Source organism: Gouania willdenowi, unplaced genomic scaffold (assembly GCF_900634775.1).
Source record: "Gouania willdenowi unplaced genomic scaffold, fGouWil2.1 scaffold_215_arrow_ctg1, whole genome shotgun sequence".
NCBI classification, from domain to species: domain Eukaryota; kingdom Metazoa; phylum Chordata; class Actinopteri; order Blenniiformes; family Gobiesocidae; genus Gouania; species Gouania willdenowi.
Genome location: NW_021144969.1, coordinates 147,573 through 167,830, shown reverse-complemented (window position 1 = coordinate 167,830; position 20,258 = coordinate 147,573). Strand labels below are relative to the sequence as shown.

At 41.1% G+C, this 20,258-nt stretch overlaps 1 protein-coding gene across 2 annotated transcripts in view; it reads right to left on the bottom strand.

Annotated features, from left to right (window-relative positions):
- The window catches only part of LOC114458932 (phosphatase and actin regulator 1-like), a 98,836-nt gene that overhangs the window by 11,938 nt on the left and 66,640 nt on the right, over positions 1-20,258 (bottom strand). For both annotated transcript variants that reach the window (XM_028441314.1, XM_028441313.1), the window contains exons 7-10: positions 15,395-15,551; positions 4,184-4,239; positions 1,893-1,954; positions 667-807 (exon numbers count right to left, since the gene is read on the bottom strand). In XM_028441314.1, the coding sequence (XP_028297115.1) occupies positions 667-807; positions 1,893-1,954; positions 4,184-4,239; positions 15,395-15,551 (416 nt within the window). The remainder of the gene's footprint in view (positions 1-666; positions 808-1,892; positions 1,955-4,183; positions 4,240-15,394; positions 15,552-20,258) is intronic.

Below are 20,258 nucleotides of genomic sequence, written 5' to 3'. Positions count from 1 at the left end.
CAGATTTGCGCAAAAAAATGGTGCATTTTGGCTTGTAACTTTCACATTTTAAATCACATCTTCATAAACTTTATATCCACGTGTTGCCTAAATAAAGTTGCATCTTCTGACATAGGCCACGCCCACGGCATATTTCTCTTCGTAAGTCACTACACATCAAAAACCCACTTTTTCTAACTCCTCCTGGTGTTTAAGCTCTATCTGCACCAAACTTTGCACATACAAAACTCCAGACTCTCCTGATCGCCCTAAGCTATTGTGACGTACTTCTACGGCTCAGCAAAACCTGGGGGCCGAGTCATGGAGGAAGGCTTGGAGTTTGCAGTTCTAGTTATCATTGTTACTGTTAGGAATTACATTTTTGTATTTGTAGTATAAACAATAATAATCATAACAATCCTAGTAACTTTCCTAAAGCACTGCTTGCCCAATTACTCCCTTATTTAAAAAACACTGAATGAGCCTTGAGTGGTCAAAGAGGCAAAGGACAGGGGAATGTCCGCTTAGTAATCTGTCTCTCCATAAAGTCAGAGGTGATGAAGAGTAGACAGTCAGCAACAAGAAAGCTCCTGGTTACTTACAAACAGAAGTGGAGATATACAACCAGTGTCACATAAAGCAGAAAATGGAGTCGTGACACTTTATGTATGTTGGAATAGTACTGGCCTTGTCAGCAGCTGTGAGTCGAGTCCAGGGCTTATCTGCCCTTCTGTCGTAGTCCTGGGCATCCGATACTTCCACGTAGTCACTGAAACTAATGAGAATTTTGGCCTGTCTCAGCTCCTCCACTGTGGGCCTCTGACTCAGCTGCAAGACAATACCGGGCATAACGTTTTTTCTCACATACCTTTACTAAACTGAATGAAAATATTTATTTTTTCTGGCATTTACACCAAGCATCAAATTTAAATAAAGTCCAACATGGTTGTTAGTTTTTTCTTCAACTTGCTGTTAGGTACATGCATTATCAAGTTATCTGAAATCACATTGTACAATGACATCATTTTCATGATGACATTACACTATATACTGACATTAGGTTTCAGTAAGACAACTAACGACAACCAACAATAACTCCTCATAAAGCTGTCTATTGGGGATAATATACAGGTATAGTTATATATAATGCCAGGTCACAACAGAATAAAGTGACCTCTTCTATAGAACAACTCTGTCACATGTCATTTGATTGAACAAATGAAAAACCTGACAGTATATATGTATATATAACCTTACACATGAAGGAATATCTCGCTTCATAGGTGCTTGATGTGATTTACAGCATCTTCCAATTTTAACCCTCATCAATTAAAACTGCATTTACAATATAGCAACCAGGCAATTGATTGCAGTGCAGCATCTGTCATTCATTAGAAACAATAATTTCTCAATTTCTTCTGCACAGCTAATCCAAAACCTAGTACCACTACACTGCATTCTTTGTTACGGTGTGTGAAAATAATAATAAAAGAAATTGCATAATAAGCTAATTAACATATTCCTGACAACTTCCATTCAAGGAGAGTTTGAGCATTTGTACAAAGCATGTTTGCAATGCAAATAAAGATAGCATGTAACTGTATCAGATTTAGTTTTATCTGTGTGCTTGACTCTGAATGTGGAACCTCCAACAATTGAGACATTTTCCTTTTGAGCAGTTTGTGGGGGAGAAGAATGTGTTAATCTTTAATCAAAAGTTATTTAACACCTCCCCATGTGTTCAAAGAACTTGGCAACTAACAAGCTGAAAGGTCAAGGACAACAAGGTCAACGGTATCATTACGCTGCCTGTGGCGAAGCAGATTTCTCCTCACAGCGTGTGAGACACTATTCGTGTTGGCTCTCCTTCATGTGCACAAGAGGTGCACATTTGGAACACGTTTCAGTCTTACCTTCCGTGTAAGCCTCCGCTTTATCTCCCTTTTCTCCTCCTCCTCCTCCTGCTCATTACGCGCTGCAATGGACGAGAAGATCAAACAGTATGTTTAAACACAGATCACAAGTGGACTCTTCACTGTAAAAACAACACATTTACCATGTCATGGTTTACTATAATCACAATTGTGTGAAAGCTTGAAATGGCTTCTATTACTGTCCATTCAATGCTATTAAATGTGAGTGTCTGGGGAAAAATGGATGCTTTATTATTTCAAAGTTATCTTGGGGACGTTTTATGTTACACCTGAGATTAAGTGATTAAACAATTTCAGGAATTAAATTTAGATTTTTAGAAAAAGAAGTGTAAATAGTTCACATTTCTTTCATGTTGCTAAATTGTGATTCAAGCTTTGAACAGAGCTAAACGCCTCCAGCTCAATGTAGCAGAAAAAGAACACTGATTATACTTGGAATTGCCAGTGTAAAAAAAAATATGCAGTATACTGTAATAAGGGATCAGTGCGGCCTGATGAACCTCAGTATGGCTTGTATATGAGTGACAGGAGGGAAACGACAAGTCAATCCTGATGTTTTTCACTCACTGTTTATGTTCTATATTCAGCCAATCAATGCAGTAGCCTTCAGGAGATCTGGAACTGATGGAAATTTAGCCTTTAATGTGAGAGCCGCAGAGCTGCTACTACAGGTATTGGAGCTCAGACACAGATCACTCTGGACATGACTCCTCAGGGAGTCTTCACTCATTCTCATAACAAAGTCAGAAGAAATAAAGCAAGAGAGAACAAACCTGCACTATTGCACTAAACCAGGATAGGGGACAAAGCCTGGAAAAATTGGCTATTCTGGATAAACTTATCCCCAAGTCAGTTGAACGAAAGCCGGCCAAGTTTATCCAGGATGAATAACCATGGTGATTAAGCCTCTACAGCTAATCTGCTGCAGAGCAGGTTAACAACCAGGATAAAGTTATCCCTGTTGTGGCTCTGCTATCAGTGCTCTGAGAAATGTGTTTTACAGAATGTCCATGGTTTTTATACATGTTTCTTCACCCAAATATTATAGTCATTTAATTTGTTCTTTGACTTTTGGTTTTAATATTTTTTATTATCATAGTTTATATATAAAGACCAAAATAGCATATAAAAAGACAAGATTTGAGCAATGAAAGTGAGAAGGCAGACGGTTTATTAGGAATATTTTTCCTATAAATAAAACACCAACACTGAAAAGTTAGAGAAGATACAGAATAATCTGACTTTACTCATTATAACTGCAATGTACAGAATGTAACCAATATATTTATTTCAAGTGTAACCTAAAAATAAGAAAATGGATACTGTACTGTTTGATCTAAAGAGTTTCACATTATTCTGACTTCACTTTTTAACTTTACAATAACTCTATTCATTTGATTTATTTTTCTGTCTGGCTGTCTTGTAATACTAATACATCCTGCTTGTGGAAATGTTGTCAGAGGTTTGATTTAAACAGATTATTGGAGTTGTGTTTTTTTTTGTTTGTTTTTTTTTTTTAATTATAGATGACAAATCCTTTCTTGAAACTTACTGTATAAGTAGCCCAATCATGTAGAATCAATAAAGTGAACTGCTATAGTTACAGAAAGAGGTGGAGGAGCTGATCACTTTTCTAAATCACTGATTATTAGATTTATCATAGAATAGAATATACCTTTATTGATCTCCTACAGGGGACATTTACAGAAAAAAAAAGAAGTTTAGTTTATTAGCCAAGATACGAACTCAGGTCTCCTGCACGGGAGGTGAAAAAATCTACCACAGAGCTAGCATTACAATGTAACGTGACTACGCATATTATGTATTGATACGGTCAGCTATTGTCTGCCAGCCTTTCTCTTTCTCTTTTTTTACCAGCGCTGATGTTCCTTTTTTTCCCATAAGTCTTTAATTTCTTCATCCTGCTGCAAAAGCAGCAGTTGTTCAGCAGGTATAAACGAAGCAGCGTGTCTGTGATGCGTCCTTTCATCTGTGACTCTGATCAAATTCATGGTTTTAAGAAAGCATTGACCGCCCACTTATCTCAAACATCCATAGCTAATTTCACAAATTCTCATCTCTTTATCCTGCCTCAGCAAACGTGGAACCAATTAATCCAAGAAGTGCCAACCAGACTTTGTCTAACCGAGCATTCTCCTTTATCCTGGATGTATTTATGTGACATTTGTGCAATACCCCCCTGGAATCTGCAAGGTCAGGTGGGCCTACAAGCCTTGATGTATAACATACTTTCTGGCAAAGATACTCACGTTTAAGGATGTTTCTTTGTTCCAACTCCTTTGCAGTGGGTCTCTGACTCAAGCGCCTAATGTGAAACACACACAATTGGTGTCAATCCATACTGCAATTACAGAATAGAGATCAACAAGGCAGCTTTGAAGCAAGGACTTCATTCTTTCAGGACAATTCTGCCACCTCTTTCATAACTGCAGTTTACGATAATAAATTATTGTGTGCAACATTTATTTAGCTCCACTGTGTAACTAAAAATATATGAAGAGCTGACTAAATATAACACAAAATGAACAGTTGCTCAAATCAATAATAAATATTTGATGTAAGGAATCATCACACAGGTATATATATATATATTATCTAACATTTGAACGTTTATCTTTAGCCTTTGAAGCGATCGGCTACAAACATCTTGTCCGAATATTCTATTAAATTCTTTTTTAATGCTGCTGCAGTTGGGGTTCTATTGTTTTTGTATATTATTGTATTCTTATTTTATATTTGTTTTATTTTTGTATATATTCTATTTATATTACTGTATGTTTTTCTCACACCCTGCACACAATCTGTGTAAACTCCTCCCCTCCGGCAGACGCGACAGATCACTGTACGCCAAAACTACCCGCCATAAAAACAGTTTCTTCCCCCAGGCTGTCACTCTGATCAACACTAAACTGTCAGAGTGTCAGACCTGTTTCTGTTACTGTGAAATAACCATGGAACTAAACATAACAACCCTGGATCAACCGGTCACTGAGAATGTTCATGGACATAATATTTTCATTTAAATGTTCACCTGCACTACTCATCAATGCACTACTGCATTATTATCTTATTATTATTATTGTATTTTTATTTCATTTCATTATTATTATTATTACTATTATTATTATCTTGTTATTTTATTTAGAATCAGAATCAGAATCAGAAGAGCTTTATTGACCAGGTACAGTTTAGAACAATACGAGGAATTTGACTAGGTAGTTGCAGTGAAAGGAGACACATCAACACACCGGAGCAGCCATTTGCGGCGCCCACATATTTAGGTGAAAAAAGGGATCAATAACAGGAGGAGAGGAGGGGTGAGGGGAAAAAAAACTGCCAGTTTGAAACTGATTTCCCTAAACAGAGAAAGCAGTGTGAAACCAGGAAAAAAACCGCCTCTGCAAACATAAATGTAAGCATGACACAGTCAAACAACTCGAGACAAGGCATGTAGGAAGGGTTGGGTGGGAGGTTGGCTGGGGGAGGGGGTCAGGTGGGAAGAACAACAGGAGTCCAGCCGTTTGGGGACATGGGCGTGCTGCCAGTCGGCGCTGCAACCACGCCTCCATGCAGCTGGGGATGGGAGGTGGGGAAAGATGGCCGACGAGGCATTTGAAGTTGAAGACCTGTAGCTGCGTTACTGACAACCAGATGACGTGTGGAAAAGTTCAGCATCAACAGTTCCAGGAGGAATGTAGGGAAGGAGCGGGGGGAGGGAGTGGGGGGTAAGAGCCGCCGTCTGCAGAAACTTCCTGGTGATAAGAGTTGAGACAACCTTGGCTTTAGCCTTGGCAGCTGGGGAGCCGAAAGGGAGATAAGCAATGTGATTTGATACAGGCTATGTTAATTTCCAATAGCCTTCTGTCCTGGGTCTCTCTGCTGTAATCCAATGAGTGGCCTAGTTTCCACTTCCAAGCCGGGTCTCGAACTTCTCCCAGTTGTTATCCATAATGCGTAGACGATCCAAAAGCAGCTCTTGCTTGCTTTTGATATCGATCAACACATGAGTCTGAGTGTTCAGAGCCCTGCTACATCCTTCAGAAATCACTGGCAGCTTTTCCAAAACAGTCGCCAGCGTAGTACGGACTTTTCGATAGATGAGGAAGCCACCAGCTCCGATCAGCAGCATGCCTACTATCATTATTCCAATCATGTAGATGTCCTCCACGTCTTCCACGGAAAGGATGGACAGACACACAACTCGCCACTTGTTCCAAGGGTCAAGTGTGTATCCAGCCGCAAACGTCCCGCTTGGACATGCGGGGTCACCACCCCTGGTTCTTTGCGTCGAAAAAATCTGATCGATAGCACTGAGAGACCAACTAATTAATTCCATTATTCCGGTTTTGGATGAGTTGCAGAGAGAGGCTCTTGTTAGTTTCACAAGACCTGACAAAGCAGCAGCTGGGGAAGAGATAAGGCGGAAGGGAGGGAGAAACAGAGAGTGCGACTGACCTCGTCGAGAGAAGCAAGAAGAAGGTTTGCACATATTAGTCTAACTACTCTTTATATTTGTTATACTTCTTTTTTATTTATTTTTCTTTATTCTAGTTGATTGTTATTATTTAATGTTTACACTATCAGAGAGAGCACAGTTCACCAAGACAAATTCCTCGTGTGTATTCAATACATTACTTGCTCAATAAAGTTGATTCTGATTGTGTATTTGTTTTTCTATTTTTATTCTTTTATGCTATCCTTTATTTATTCTATAAGGGCTTCATGGGAAACTCTGTGATGTTATTTCATCATGCACATTATGATAAGTAAAAATCCTTGATTTTTAACAGAAATAGGTTAAATATCGTATAAAATATAGTTTCTTTTAAAAAGAAAAAAAAAATCTTGTTTCGTGCCTGTCTAATGAATTTTTTCTCACATCTAAAAATAATTTTTACATGATAAACATTTTTTTTAAAGACTTTCTTTACATCGTTACATCATTACAAGGTTTCAAACAGTCTTGAACTACGTACACCTTAGACACGAGATGTGGAAAGATATTTTAGGGCTGGGACTTTATCACATTAATCGCAATGAAATGATTACAGAAAAAAAACGCACAAAAAATAATGCAGTTAATCACTTTTTTTTTTATACACTACAAACAACGCAGAACCTCTCTCATTTCACAAATTCCCGGTATACCCATAATACTTATGCATAGACTACAATACAAAAGACGGGAGAACCTGAAGAGAAGTTGTTCCTGTGCTTCGTGGGCGTTAATTTAAGTTTTTCGCGTCCGAACAGATCGTGTTGCCAGTACAAAGTGCTGTTTTTGATTTTTATACACAAAAACTATATTTTAGAAAGTTTATGAAAAAACACGGAAAAGCATGAATATAGCTTTAAATTTGTTTGCGCTTCGTGAACAATACAATCATAATATTATTTATTCATATTGCACATTATGTTAGCACTTAGTGATGAGAATAGACAGTTTTGTTGTTTAAGCTCATTTATAGATTTCATTGATTCAGTCATATACCAAAATCCATTTAAATTGAAAAAAACATTGCTTCTCGTGTCAAATATTATTAATGCGATTAATTTACATCAATCAAGAAGTCTCTAATTAATTAGATATTTTTTTAATCAAGTCCCACCACCAATTCAAATGTAACTTCTGGTACGTGTCCTTCGCAACACCATAGCAACAGGATAAAGCAAGAAGAATGCACATCAAAACGAAGAAACTACGGGCCGTATACAAGAACCGAATGGACGTTATGAAGAGTACAAGAGTATTAAGAGTACATTTCTCTCTGGAAATGTTATCAAGCTCTCTTATGATGGCAGAACAGTGTAGTTTATATGCGGTAAATTAAAAATTGAATTACGAATGTTTTTCTAAAAGTTAAATATGTACTTGTTAAAATGCATGTAAAGTTTAACAAAGACCCCAAAAGGATTTGATCAAGGGCACTTGTGAGATGGCTTAATTTCCCCTTTTAAAGATGAAACTATCTTCATTCAAGACCTTTGCTTTCTACAATCGGTGATGTTTAGCATTTTTTTGCCCAGAATAACAATGATCAAATTTGTTGTATTTAAAAACCTTTATAAAATTCCAACATCAGGTTGATAAATGGTAATTGAAACTTTAAAAAAATATCCAGTATATTGGCCACTAAGGGTTGATGCCAGCTATTAGAACTGAATTTTTCTATTGGTTGAAAGGTAAGCTCTTGAAACCCCTGCATCATCACTTTAACTGTTGGCCCCACCTCTCCTATAAAACCTGACACCCGCCTCCTTGCAAACTGTAGATTGAATTGACACCTCAAATCACCTCTCTGTGGCAAAAGTGTCGGTACTGTCGAACTTGCTCGTGTTTAGCTCATTAGCTAGCAGTTGTGATGGGTTTTGATTCTGTGTGTGCGAGGATGGAGGGGAGGGGGCGGTTACTGAAAGCAGATGGGCGTGTCTTACTGCTACAGCAGTAACGCCCATAACCAAGGCTTTTTTTGTATTTCCCTCCTAGTGGCAGCTCAGCAGATGGCAAGGGTGTACTGATCCTTTAAGTCAGTTGCTGCGCGCCTTCATCCTAGTTAAGCACTCTGGGCTGAGTGTCCCTGAAATATGGGTGTCCCATTCAAATCTGGCCTTACGCCTATTCTCCTGTCTGCTTAAGTCTTTTTCCTCTTACGCGCTTCTAAATCTGAAATAAGTACAGCACCCCGATAAGGTGAAACTTTATATACTGTATATTGCGATAGAAATGTGTCCACGTTGGTCACAGTGACGTCCAACTATTTTCATACCACTACTGAGTAAATAAGTGAAACAAGCTGTCATATGCAGAGGTTGGTGAAATGTGTATGAGATGGACCAGAAACTTTGTACTCGCTCACTATCAGCTCCATAAGTCATTAAACAATTTATATTTAAAACTGGATATTATGGAAGCCAATGGTTCTGTTTGACTGCAAACACATCTGCCTCCTCTGTATTAAACAGGACACTGCGGATTGATTCCTCAAATCTGCAGCGAATGACACTCGTTTACGTTAGGGCAGGTACCGTATTGACGATGACGATGATGAAGCGCTGATCATTTCTGAATGTAGGAATGTTCAGTTAATTAAATCAGGCTTTCCACACTAACAAAGGTTAGTCTGTATGTATGTTAGTATGAGTGGAAAAAAGGACAGATTTTAACTGTGAATTGGACAGAAGAATGAGGCCGATCCTCTCACACTGCATGATCTGATCAAATCAACCCGTTTCATTGTTTACCAGAAGGCCAAACTCCATGTTCCGTGATTTGTAGACAGCCTCAAACAAATGACATCACCCCCTCGTTTCTATTAGCCCTCTTTCATTGACAGACTACGCGCTTTTGGTGTCCTTGCACGCGGTGGACGTGTCAGCAGCCTAGACAGGAGAATACGAGCAGGACAGAAGTGTGTAACTGCAGGTGCGCAAAGAAGCGCTTAAGTCCAGATGGGAGAATAGACCCCTAAGTGAAGAAGACCCGATGACAACATTTTGACTTTAAGTTGCTTTTATTCAAAAGATTGACAAAAAAAAAAACTTTGCTGTAAATATTAACACAACCTTATTTCTGCGCACTAAATATGATAACCTTCCAGAGCTATTTTTCTTACTCTAATGGTTTTAGTAATTAAAGTTAAAGTTATTTAATATGTAAATACTTGTATGAAGACTTGTGTGCTAAAATCTCTTGAGTGTTATTTTTCAACCTGCATACCCTTGTTTCATTATTCAACTGAATTATCAGTATTGTATCAGAATCAGAATCAGAATCAGAATCAGCTTTATTGACCAGGTACAGTTTAGAACAATACGAGGAATTTGACTTGGTAGTTGCAGTGAAAGAAGACACATCAACACACCGGAGCAGCCTTTTGCGGCGCCCACATATTTAGGTGAAGAAGGGATCAACAACAGGAGGAGAGGAGGGGTGAGGGGAAAAAAACTGCCAGTTTGAAACTGATTTCCTTAAACAGAGAAAGCAGTGTGAAACCAGGAAAAAAAACCGCCTCTGCAAACATAAATGTAAGCATGACACAGTCAAACAACTCGAGACAAGGCATGTGGGAAGGGTTGGGTGGGAGGTTGGCTGGGGGAGGGGGTCAGGTGGGAAGAACAGCAGGATTCCAGCTATTTGGGGACATGGGCGTGCTGCCAATGGGCGCTGCAACCACGCCTCCATGCAGCTGCGGATGGGAGGTGGGGAAAGATGGCCAACGAGGCATTTGAATTTGAAGACCTGTAGCTGCGTTACTGACAACCAGATGACGTGTGGAAAAGTTCAGCATCAACAGTTCCAGGTGGGAATGTAGGGAAGGAGCGGGGGGAGGGAGTGGGGGTAAGAGCCGCCGTCTGCAGAAACTTCCTGGTGATAAGAGATGAGACAACCTTGGCTTTAGCCTTGGCTGGCTGGGGAGCCGAAAGGGAGATAAGCAATGTGATTTGATACAGGCTATGTCAATTTCAATAGCCTTCTGTCCTGGGTCTCTCTGCTGTAATCCAATGAATGGCCTAGTTTCCACTTCCAAGCCGGGTCTCCAACTTCTCCCAGTTGTTATCCATAACGCGTAGACGATCCAAAAGCAGCTCTTGCTTGCTTTTGATATCGATCAACACATGAGTCTGAGTGTTCAGAGCCCTGCTACATCCTTCAGAAATCACTGGCAGCTTTTCCAAAACAGTCGCCAGCGTAGTACGGACTTTTCGATAGATGAGGAAGCCACCAGCTCCGATCAGCAGCATGCCTACTATCATTATTCCAATCATGTAGATGTCCTCCACGTCTTCCACGGAAAGGATGGACAGACACACAACTCGCCACTTGTTCCAAGGGTCGAGGGTGTATCCAGCCGCAAACGTCCCGCTTGGACATGCGGGTTCACCACCCCCGGTTCTTTTTGTCGAAAAAATCTGATCGATAGCACTGAGAGACCAACTAATTAATTCCATTATTCCGGTTTTGGATGAGTTACAGAGAGAGGCTCTTGTTAGGCTTCACAAGACCAGACAAAGCAGCAGCTGGGAGAGAGATAAGGAAGGAAGGAGGGAGAAACAGAGAGTGCGACTGTCCTCGTTGAGAGAAGCAAGTATATGAGTACAACAACTAATGTAAAGGTAAACTTTAACAGTTTGTCATATACATATTAAAAAATGTAGTTTAAAACCATTTTCTTCTTGAAAGCTGACAACTACACTGAAATACTGTCTAAGACTGATTTTTAATGCATATTCTAATCTAATCTAGACAATGCTATAAACTGCAGTCCCTTTTCATTTAACCAGGTCAAAAGAATTGAAGGCCAGAATGACCTAAACCTGCTTCCTGGGGGACCATCATCACCCAGGACCTCAAGTGGGAGCTGAACATCAGCTCCCTTATCAAAAAAGCTCAGCAGAAGATGTACTTCCTGCGGCAGCTGAAGAAGTTCAGTCTGCCAACAAAGATGATGGTGAACTTCTACAGCTCCGTCATTAAGTCCATCCTCTGCTCCTCCATCACCATCTGGTACGCTGCAGCTACAGCCAGAGACAAGGTTAGACTGCAGCGCATCATCCACTTTGCAGAAAATGTCATCGGTTGCTATCTGCCCTCCCTCCAGGACTCCGAAGAGAAGATTGTTCCATCAGGACCAGAACCTCCGGACACAAAAACAGTTTCTTTCTTTCTGCCACCAGCCTCATGAACACAGCCCTGGTCCTCCAATGACCCCCCTATCACCACCTCCATAAAGACGATATTACCTGCAGCACTTGTATATACTATGTATATGTATATATTTAACTATTATCCTTTATATGTATTATTATTATAATTAGTGCTGTTTCTGGTTTGTTTTTTGTTCTTCGCACCATACCAAGTAAAGTTCTTTGTACTGTTTTTAAGCTGTATTTGGTGAATAAAAACTTTTCTCATTCTGATCATTTAGCTGCATTGTGTTGCAAAGCTTTTTTGAGATCATGACAAGAAAGCAGACAGGGTAGGTTGGAACAAGTAATGTTTCAGTCACAGCAGGGGATGACACCATGTGCCAATGTCTCTGGATAATACTTCTGCTGACTGACAGCCCAATTTCCCAAATCACATGTCACATTGTGTTTCACAGCAGAGATGATAAAAGGCTCCAGTCAACTTTTCTAGTATAATAAAATAATTTTAACTAGAATATTTGCATTTCCTGAAGAGAATGCAAGTGAGGATACAGGTGCTGGCTCGCATCGTACTGCATTAGCTAGCATTAACATTATCGTTATTATTAGCCTAGCATTAACATTAGCATTAACTTAACATTTTGCCTAGCATAGCTTAGCATTTGCCTAGCATTAGCATTAACCTAGCATTAGCATGAACCTAACTTCAGCATTAGCCTAACGTTAGCATTAGCCTAACAATTGTAAAATGTATTTGTATAGCGCTTCTCACAGACAATAGTCACAAAGTGCTTCACAGTAGTAAAATTAATAAATAGGTATAAGAGCATGTAATCAAGTAAATAGTATAAAGTATAACAAAACGCTATGTCAGGTTGGACTACAATTCTTGCTGAAACAAATAGGTTTTTAGGTGCTTTTTGAAGGCATCCACTGAATCCATAGACTGCAGGTCTGAAGAAAGTTTATTCCAAAGGTGCTTTGAAGGATCGGTCTCCCCAAGTTTTAAAAACGAGTTATTGGGACCATCAGCAGGCTCTGCCCAGACAACCTCAGGCTTCGAGTTGAGCTGCAGGGCTTGATCAGGTCAGTGATGCAGAGAGGAGCCTGACAATGTGGGGCTCGAAACATCAGTTCCAAAGTTTTGAACTGGACACGATAAACAACAGGGAGCCAGTGAAGTGATTTCATAACCGGTGTAAAGTGGAATCTCTTGTTGGTGCCGGTCAATAGCCTCGCTGCTGAGTTTTGGACATATTGGAGGTGACTAAACTCTTTCTTGTTGAGACAGATGAATATGCTGTTGCAGTAGTCTAGCCGCAAGGACACAAAACCATGAATAATCCTTTCGAGCTTGTCCTTAGTCACCATCGGCCTGAGTTTAGTGATATTGCGCAGCTGGAAGAAGCAGTTTTTAACGAGCTGCCTAATGATCTAATGACATGGCTTTATCAAAGATCACCCCAAGACACAGGCGCCGTCTCTGTGGTTGCTCTGTAATCTCCGTAGGTGCTTACTTGAGTCAATACTCATTCAATACTAATCTCAACGCTGGTATCGATACTATCCATATTTTTGGATTGATGCGCAAACCTGTAGTGAGCACCTACCAGCAAGAACAAATTAGCATCCCTGCCAAAAAATTCCTCAGTTTAGTTTTGGCCGAGAGGCTCAGATCACCTAAGTGCTGCTTAATCGTGGAAGTGGCACTATCGGGGGCAATGATAAGCATCTCTGTCTTTTCTGTGTTTAGTTGAAGACTGTTGTTGCTTAACCACTGCTTGGTTTGTGACAGGCAGTTAATCAAGGAGCTCAGTTTGTGAACTTCAGAAGCCTTAAATGAAGCCTAGTGAGGTGTATTAACTGCTTCATATGATATTAATTTAATGCAATATGCATTTTACCAAGCCAGCACAGTTGCTAGAATGTTATATTGACTTAGGAAACAGAGAAGTTCCTTGGTCCCAGACTAGCCTCAGCGGTACGCCATTAAAATGTCGGACTCCGGCTCTAGTTCTTTGATATACAGGAGGTTTACCAACTATGTGGGTCCACAGTAAACATTTGTTGCTTCCTTTCTTTGTCTCATAGCTAAAGCCTTGTTGGTTTCAGGTTTCTCGTCAGATCATATATGTGTTTGCCAGGTACAGTTTAGAACAATACTAGCAATTTGACTTGGTAGTTGCAGCAAAAGAATACACATCAACAACCGGAGCAGCCATATGCGGCGCCCGCATATTTAGGTGAAAAAGGGATGAACAGCAGGAGGAGAGGTGAGGGGAAAAACGGCCAGTTTGAGACTGGTTTCCCTAAACAGAAAAGGCAGTGTCTGTTTTAATCTCTCTCTTTCTTTCTCACTCACTTGGTTCTCTCTCTGTTCCTCATGTCGATTTTGTCAAAACAAAGCGGCATCTTTAATGTTTCCGTTACGTGTGAGTAAAATTTACCGATACTGGCTGTAAATAGCAATTTATCTTTCATAAACTGGTGGAATTTCTCGATAGAACAAATATGAGCAGAGTTACGGTCATTTAAATTAACGTGTTGCTTCAGGGGCCCTGGGAAACCCAGTCCATTCGTGTAATCCAGCCGTGAAAAGAGCACGTGTCTGGGTAAATCTTGAAGTATAGTTACCCTGCCCAACAGAAGATATGAAATTAACAGCAATGAGCATATACTGTCAGCAACAAACCCAGAATCGCTTAATGGTGACGTAATGCCATACATGTCATAAATTAACGTGATGACATGTTTGTCTGTGGGAACCGAGTTGAGCTGGTGATCATGTCCATTCTACCATGCCAGAAAAGGGACAGGGAGGGAGGATTCCTGCTGTGAGCTTGGAACGGCCCGAGCTGGTAGTACGAGTACAACCTCAAAGAGGGTGGGCTCTACCTTGTCTACAAGTGCACCAATTTGCACCACAATATCAGTGAATTCCCCACAGCAGGTGAGGAAACAGCACCACCAAAGGATTTAGGGACACCTGCTTTACTACCCTTCATTTCAGATCTTAGTGAATCTGCCCTTTAATGTTTTCACGTATTTCTTATCTAGCCACGTAATTCAGTCAAATAAAAAAATAAACATTTGAGAAAACTCATGTTTAATCTGCTCAGCAGAAATGTCCAACCTCAACATATGTGTACTGTACAAACCACAAGTTGTACAGTTGTACGCAAGTTGTGTACACTGCTCCTATGATGCAGCATGTGACTGTATAGAGGAGTCAGTTGGAGATAGTTTGGCACATACATCCCTGAGCACGGGAGAAGTCGAACAGGAGGATGGTGTGAGTAGAGAGAGTACATGTGCATGATGCATCCTGGGCGACCGTGGCTCAGGTGGTAGAGGGTCGTCTTCTGATCGAGAGGTTGGGGGTTCGATCCCAGTACCTGACTATGTGTCAAAGTGTCCTTGGGCAAGACACTGAACCCTAAGTTGCTCCCAGTGGTCGACTAGCGCCTTGCATGGCAGTCCAGTCCCACTGGTGTGTGAATGTGAGAGTGATTGGGTGAATGAGCTGTTATGTAAAGCGCTTTGAGACTGCTTCAGTGTGGGGATAAAGCGCTACATAAATCAAGTCCATTTACCATCCTTAAAATAAGGTCACCTCGATTTTACCAGTATGAAGCATTTACTGTTATCACATGATGAGAAGGGGGAAAGCAGAGGGATGCCTTTGGAGCCTCTCATAGGCCTAAGATATTCAAACAGAATGCTGCTCAATGGGAGCCACAGAGCTCTGCTTGGAAAAGAGCTACATCACTGAAAGGAAAAGACATACAGATTGTTTATTGCTTGTGTCTCACCTGGTGAGTTTGGTTCCTATCTGCTGCCGTAACTCCAGTCTCTCCTTATCTGTCTGCATGGGAAGGATGTTTTTCTCTTCCAACTCTTGTTTGGATGGCCGGTTAATCAGCTTGATGGCCAGAGAGTCTTTTCTCAGCACCTTATAAGTCAAAGTACCTGCACACAGAGACAAAGGTCAGAATGTCGCAAAGAGGAGAGATATGTATGATAACAACTATGGTTGGTTGAAACCTTCAAGTGATAAATAACAGGACTATTCTTTGAGAAAGACAAAAGGATAAAACAAGAAAAACAAACATTATGAAAACTGTTCTGTTTCATCACTGCTGACCGCCAGAGGCAGTGCTTTAAGCATTTAATATACCCCTTTGCCCATGCGCAGTGCAAGTATGTACAGTATAACAACAATGTCACTTGGGATCCCTGGATGATCCGGAGGAAGCTTATATCTTCCAGTGTTTCTCCATTTTTTCTTTCGACCGTGGTAGGTCAAAGCAGCGGAAGTTCTCCCTCCAGAAGTTGCGACGGTGAATGTTTTTGATAGCGGTAGATTCACCTATTAGCATCAACCACTGTTGGCACAGGCCGTGTGAGCGCCGCCTCCACCCAGCATATAGTTCGCGTTTGGTCCCGCCAAAACATAGCGGACAAGGTAAATAGCCCCTTATTTGGCAGACTGACTCTTTAAAAAAAAAAGTAGAAAGATTGTCGGTTACGAGGGCGTTTGTGCAGCCTCCTCCTGACGTTTAAGTTAGCCGACTATTTGTTTGATGGTGGGTGAGCCAAGCATAGACTTGTTTACATTAGCCTCATCAGGTGTGAGCTGGTATCAACCTCTGTCAATGAACCCAGTTCGGGTGAGGACCACAGTACAGTGGTTCGCGCTCAGGCTAAGCCGAGGAGTGCTTGGGGATATCGGACAGGTGGCGTATATGCCCCCTTTCTCTAAGGTTAGCCTGCTGAGCAAGAACAGCTGTGCTAACTGAGATAAGTGTTTTGGGTTTTTCAGTGCAACTACAATGGATGGCTCCCATATCTGCACATCCTGTGGGGCTTCTTTACAGACAGAGGATGGCCATAATCAATGCCCCGCATCCCTTGGTCCTGAGCACCTGCGGGAGGCGCTCTTAGGCAGCCCTGCATGAACTGCGGCTACTTGCTTCGGGCAGTAAAGGTTGCCAGATTGGCGGGGGTGGAGGCCCACCTTGGCCTGTGAGACACGCTCTAAGCGGCAGGCATAGGCTACGGCAACTGCCCCCTCCAGGTAGAGTGTGAAATCTGACTATAGTGCTTTGTCATCTTAAGTGGAGCAGCTGTCTGCTGAATTGGCCCAAATCAGATCCCTGCTGCAGACCCTAGCAACCATGCATAATGGATTCGACCCAATCCTAGACCTCAGAGGGTTTAACAAATTGATGAAGGTCATACATTTACACATGCTAACCACAGCAGATGTTCTGCGATTAGTGGAGATTGTTGCCACAGGATGGTGTGCAGTGTGGCAGAACCGGACGGTCCATGGGCTTTGGCCTCTGGAAGACCAATGTGCACACATCAATGTGTTGAAGCTGCAGGCAGTTTATCTGGCTTTCAGGTACTTCTTGCCACACCTTGGCGTCTTTCCAACAGGAGGGATCTCCAGTCCCAAATGGCAAGGCGGATCTGGAACCCCAATCTGCAACACCTTCAACTGTGCATTTGGCCACTGGGGGGTGTCTGTGCAGACCTTGTTAGATACTGTATACTATAATGAATGTAAGAGCGCAATCTACTCGCCTTCAGTAAGAAAACAGATGGAAACTCTTTTCCGACTGGTGCACAAGGCAGGATGAGGACCCAGTGGACTGCCCTGTGCCAACTATTCTGGACTTCCTCCAGGCTCTTCTGGACAAAGGGCTTTCTCAGTCAATGCAGAGTCTATGTGGAAGCAATATCATGTCGTGACATGATGGTCAACAATGGCAAGATTGGTAGCCACAAGCTGGTGTCGCCATTCTCGAAAGGGGCTTGGAGGTTGCATCCTCCAAGATGCCACGAGGTCCCCAGCATGGGATCTTTAGAAATAACTTTAAGAATCTGCTGAACTTTGATCACTGCACCATAGAAAGTCTGCTTGTTAGCTCTATGACAGTGTGGTTTGGTAACCACAAAGAAAGGAAAGCTCTGAACAAGGTGGTTCACTCTGCAAAAAGGACTGAGCTGTGAGCTGCCTGTTCTGGAGGCTCTTTATGACTGCAGACTACATCGAGCGTTGAGAATCATCAACGACTCTTCTGGTACTGGCCATCTGGTAAAGCCATGTTCTAGCTCCTTCCCTCCGGGACAAGATATCGTTCGTTGAGATGCAGGATATCTCGCCACGTTAACAGCTTCCCACAAGCTGTTATTAGGCTGAACAAAGCACTTTGAAGGCTGCTCTTGCGCTGTATTGTTTTATTGCTTTATTGTTGTATTGTTTTAAGTAGGATATATGCGTGTTTTTATCATTTTATAGTTTCAAATGTTTCACTTTGTACTTCTCCTGTATTAATTACATCTGTCTATTTTGGTGTTTCGTTGTCTCTCGTGCACACTGGTGTATTTTTGCACAAATATTCCAATGTGGGGTTTTTTTTTAATTTTTTTTTTTTTTACAGCAAACGGCAAATAACTTGAACTTGAAGTAACCATACGCTACCATCAGGAGTGTTGCTACATTAGAAGCTCCCCTGAGGGGACTGCCCCTGGAGGATATCTGTGCCATGGCCTCATGGTCATCACCAGGCATTTTTTTCCTGATTCTACAGGGCGAATGTGGCCACCCCCCATCAATTGGCGGTGGTCCTTCGGCCAGGGTCCTCTGACCCTACACACTGAAGGGTGGTTAGCAGGATTCTTCGTGACTTTTCTGGTATAATTCATTCAGTGCTTAAAGCACTACTCTAGCGACAGCAAGGATGAAATAGAACAAAGAGTTACAAATGTAACTATGGTTCTATGAATCCCGAATGACCACCAGAGCTCTTTGTCACTTGGAATCCTTGTGTGCTTGCGAGAAGATTCTGTAGGAAAGTGCCCTGGAGTGACACCGAAAGACATAGGCTTCCTCTGGGTTATCCAGGGGTCACAGGTGACATTGTTGGTATACATACTCACACTATGCATGCGCAAAGGGGAATATTCACACAACATTGTATAATCAAATTACTTTGTAATAAAAAAAATACCCTCAAATGCACAATTAATTATTCATATAAATTAAAACCCCAGAAGCATTCTTTCAAGTACTTTGACCTAATTTTAAAGTTTCCATTGAAAAATACAAACTCCAAAGAAATTACAACGTATTTAGTATATTTGAGATGGTATACAATGAATGTATCTAGTATATGTTTAGGCTTAAAAGCAGTGAGTATGTCAGTCAATAATTTGTTTTTATTTGATTGTTTTATGGTTTTATGTTTATGAAGAACATGAAGAAAAACTATACTTAAACAATAGGCAAGGAAAGGCACATTTATTTGTATAGCTTATTTCATACACAAGGCTTTACATGATTAAATGTTAAACAGTTCACAAATCAATAAGAACATTAAAATCAGCAGTAAAAACATTAAATCAACAATACAATGATTAAAAATCTCCCTCTCAGTTCTAGGCAGTAGAGAAAAATATTGCCTTTAACTTGAATTTAAAAATGTTCACATTGGATTGGTGACGGGTCCGACCAAGAGCGGTTCGAAAGCCACATATGAAGAAAAACCTACGCAGGAAGTTCACGGATTGGCGCTACTAGGGCCCCAACCTGGAGCCAGGCCTGGGGTTAGGGCTCCAGAGTGTGCACCTGATGACTTGGTCTATGCCCACAGGCCCCGGCCGAGCAGAGCCTAAAAGGATGACGTTGGCCCGCCCTCCCGTGGGCTCACCACCCGCAGGAGGGATCGTATGGGGTTGGTGCATTGTTGAACGGGTGGTAGTCCAAGGCGAGAGCCTTAGCAATCCGATCCCCGGCTACTGTAGCTGGATTTAGGAATGTGGAACGTCACCTCTCTGGTGGGGAAGAACCCCGAGCTTGTGTGCGAGGTTGGGAAGTTTCGACAAGATATAGTCGGCCTCACCTTGACATAAAAAGGGCTCCGTCTTCTCGACAGGGATTGGACTCTCTTCCTCTCTGGAGTTGCCAATGGTGAGAGGTGCTGGGCTGGAGTGATTCTACAGATTCTACAGTAACAGCAACAACTCCTAAAGACACGATCTTAAATACATTTGCACTACATATTAATTTGTACTAGTAAGTAAGTAAGTACATTTTATTTATGAGGCCCTTTTCACAGATATGAATCACAAAGTGCTGTACAAACATTTCAATTTCAAACTACAAATCATTACAATTAACACGATCAGATTGCTTTTGATGCTTAAAATATTTAAATTGGCATTATAGTTAACCTATAGAGAAACTGATTATTAACATCCAGAAGGGGAAAACACGTGGAAAAATTAACTGAAAAAAATATCAATCTATCATAAGTATGACTGATAATACTCAACACACTAAAAACAAACTAAGAAAAATTGGGAGTCACCAAAATGGAGAGACTATGCAAGATTAAATCTGGCCACCAATTTGTAAGAATATTGTTATTCACTCAACTAGTGAAAGCATATCAACGAAAATATATAAAAAAATGATTTTTAACAAAAAAAGAGTGAAAAATCAAAATCAGACATTACCAGTGAATGTTGGAGAAAAGGGGAGGGAGTGGAGGCTGTACACTACAAACTGTCTAGATATATTTTGGTCCCGCCCTAAAATAATATGTAATATTTTTAAAGGGGGCGGTATCATCTAAAAATCACTTTTTCAAGCTTTATATCATGTAG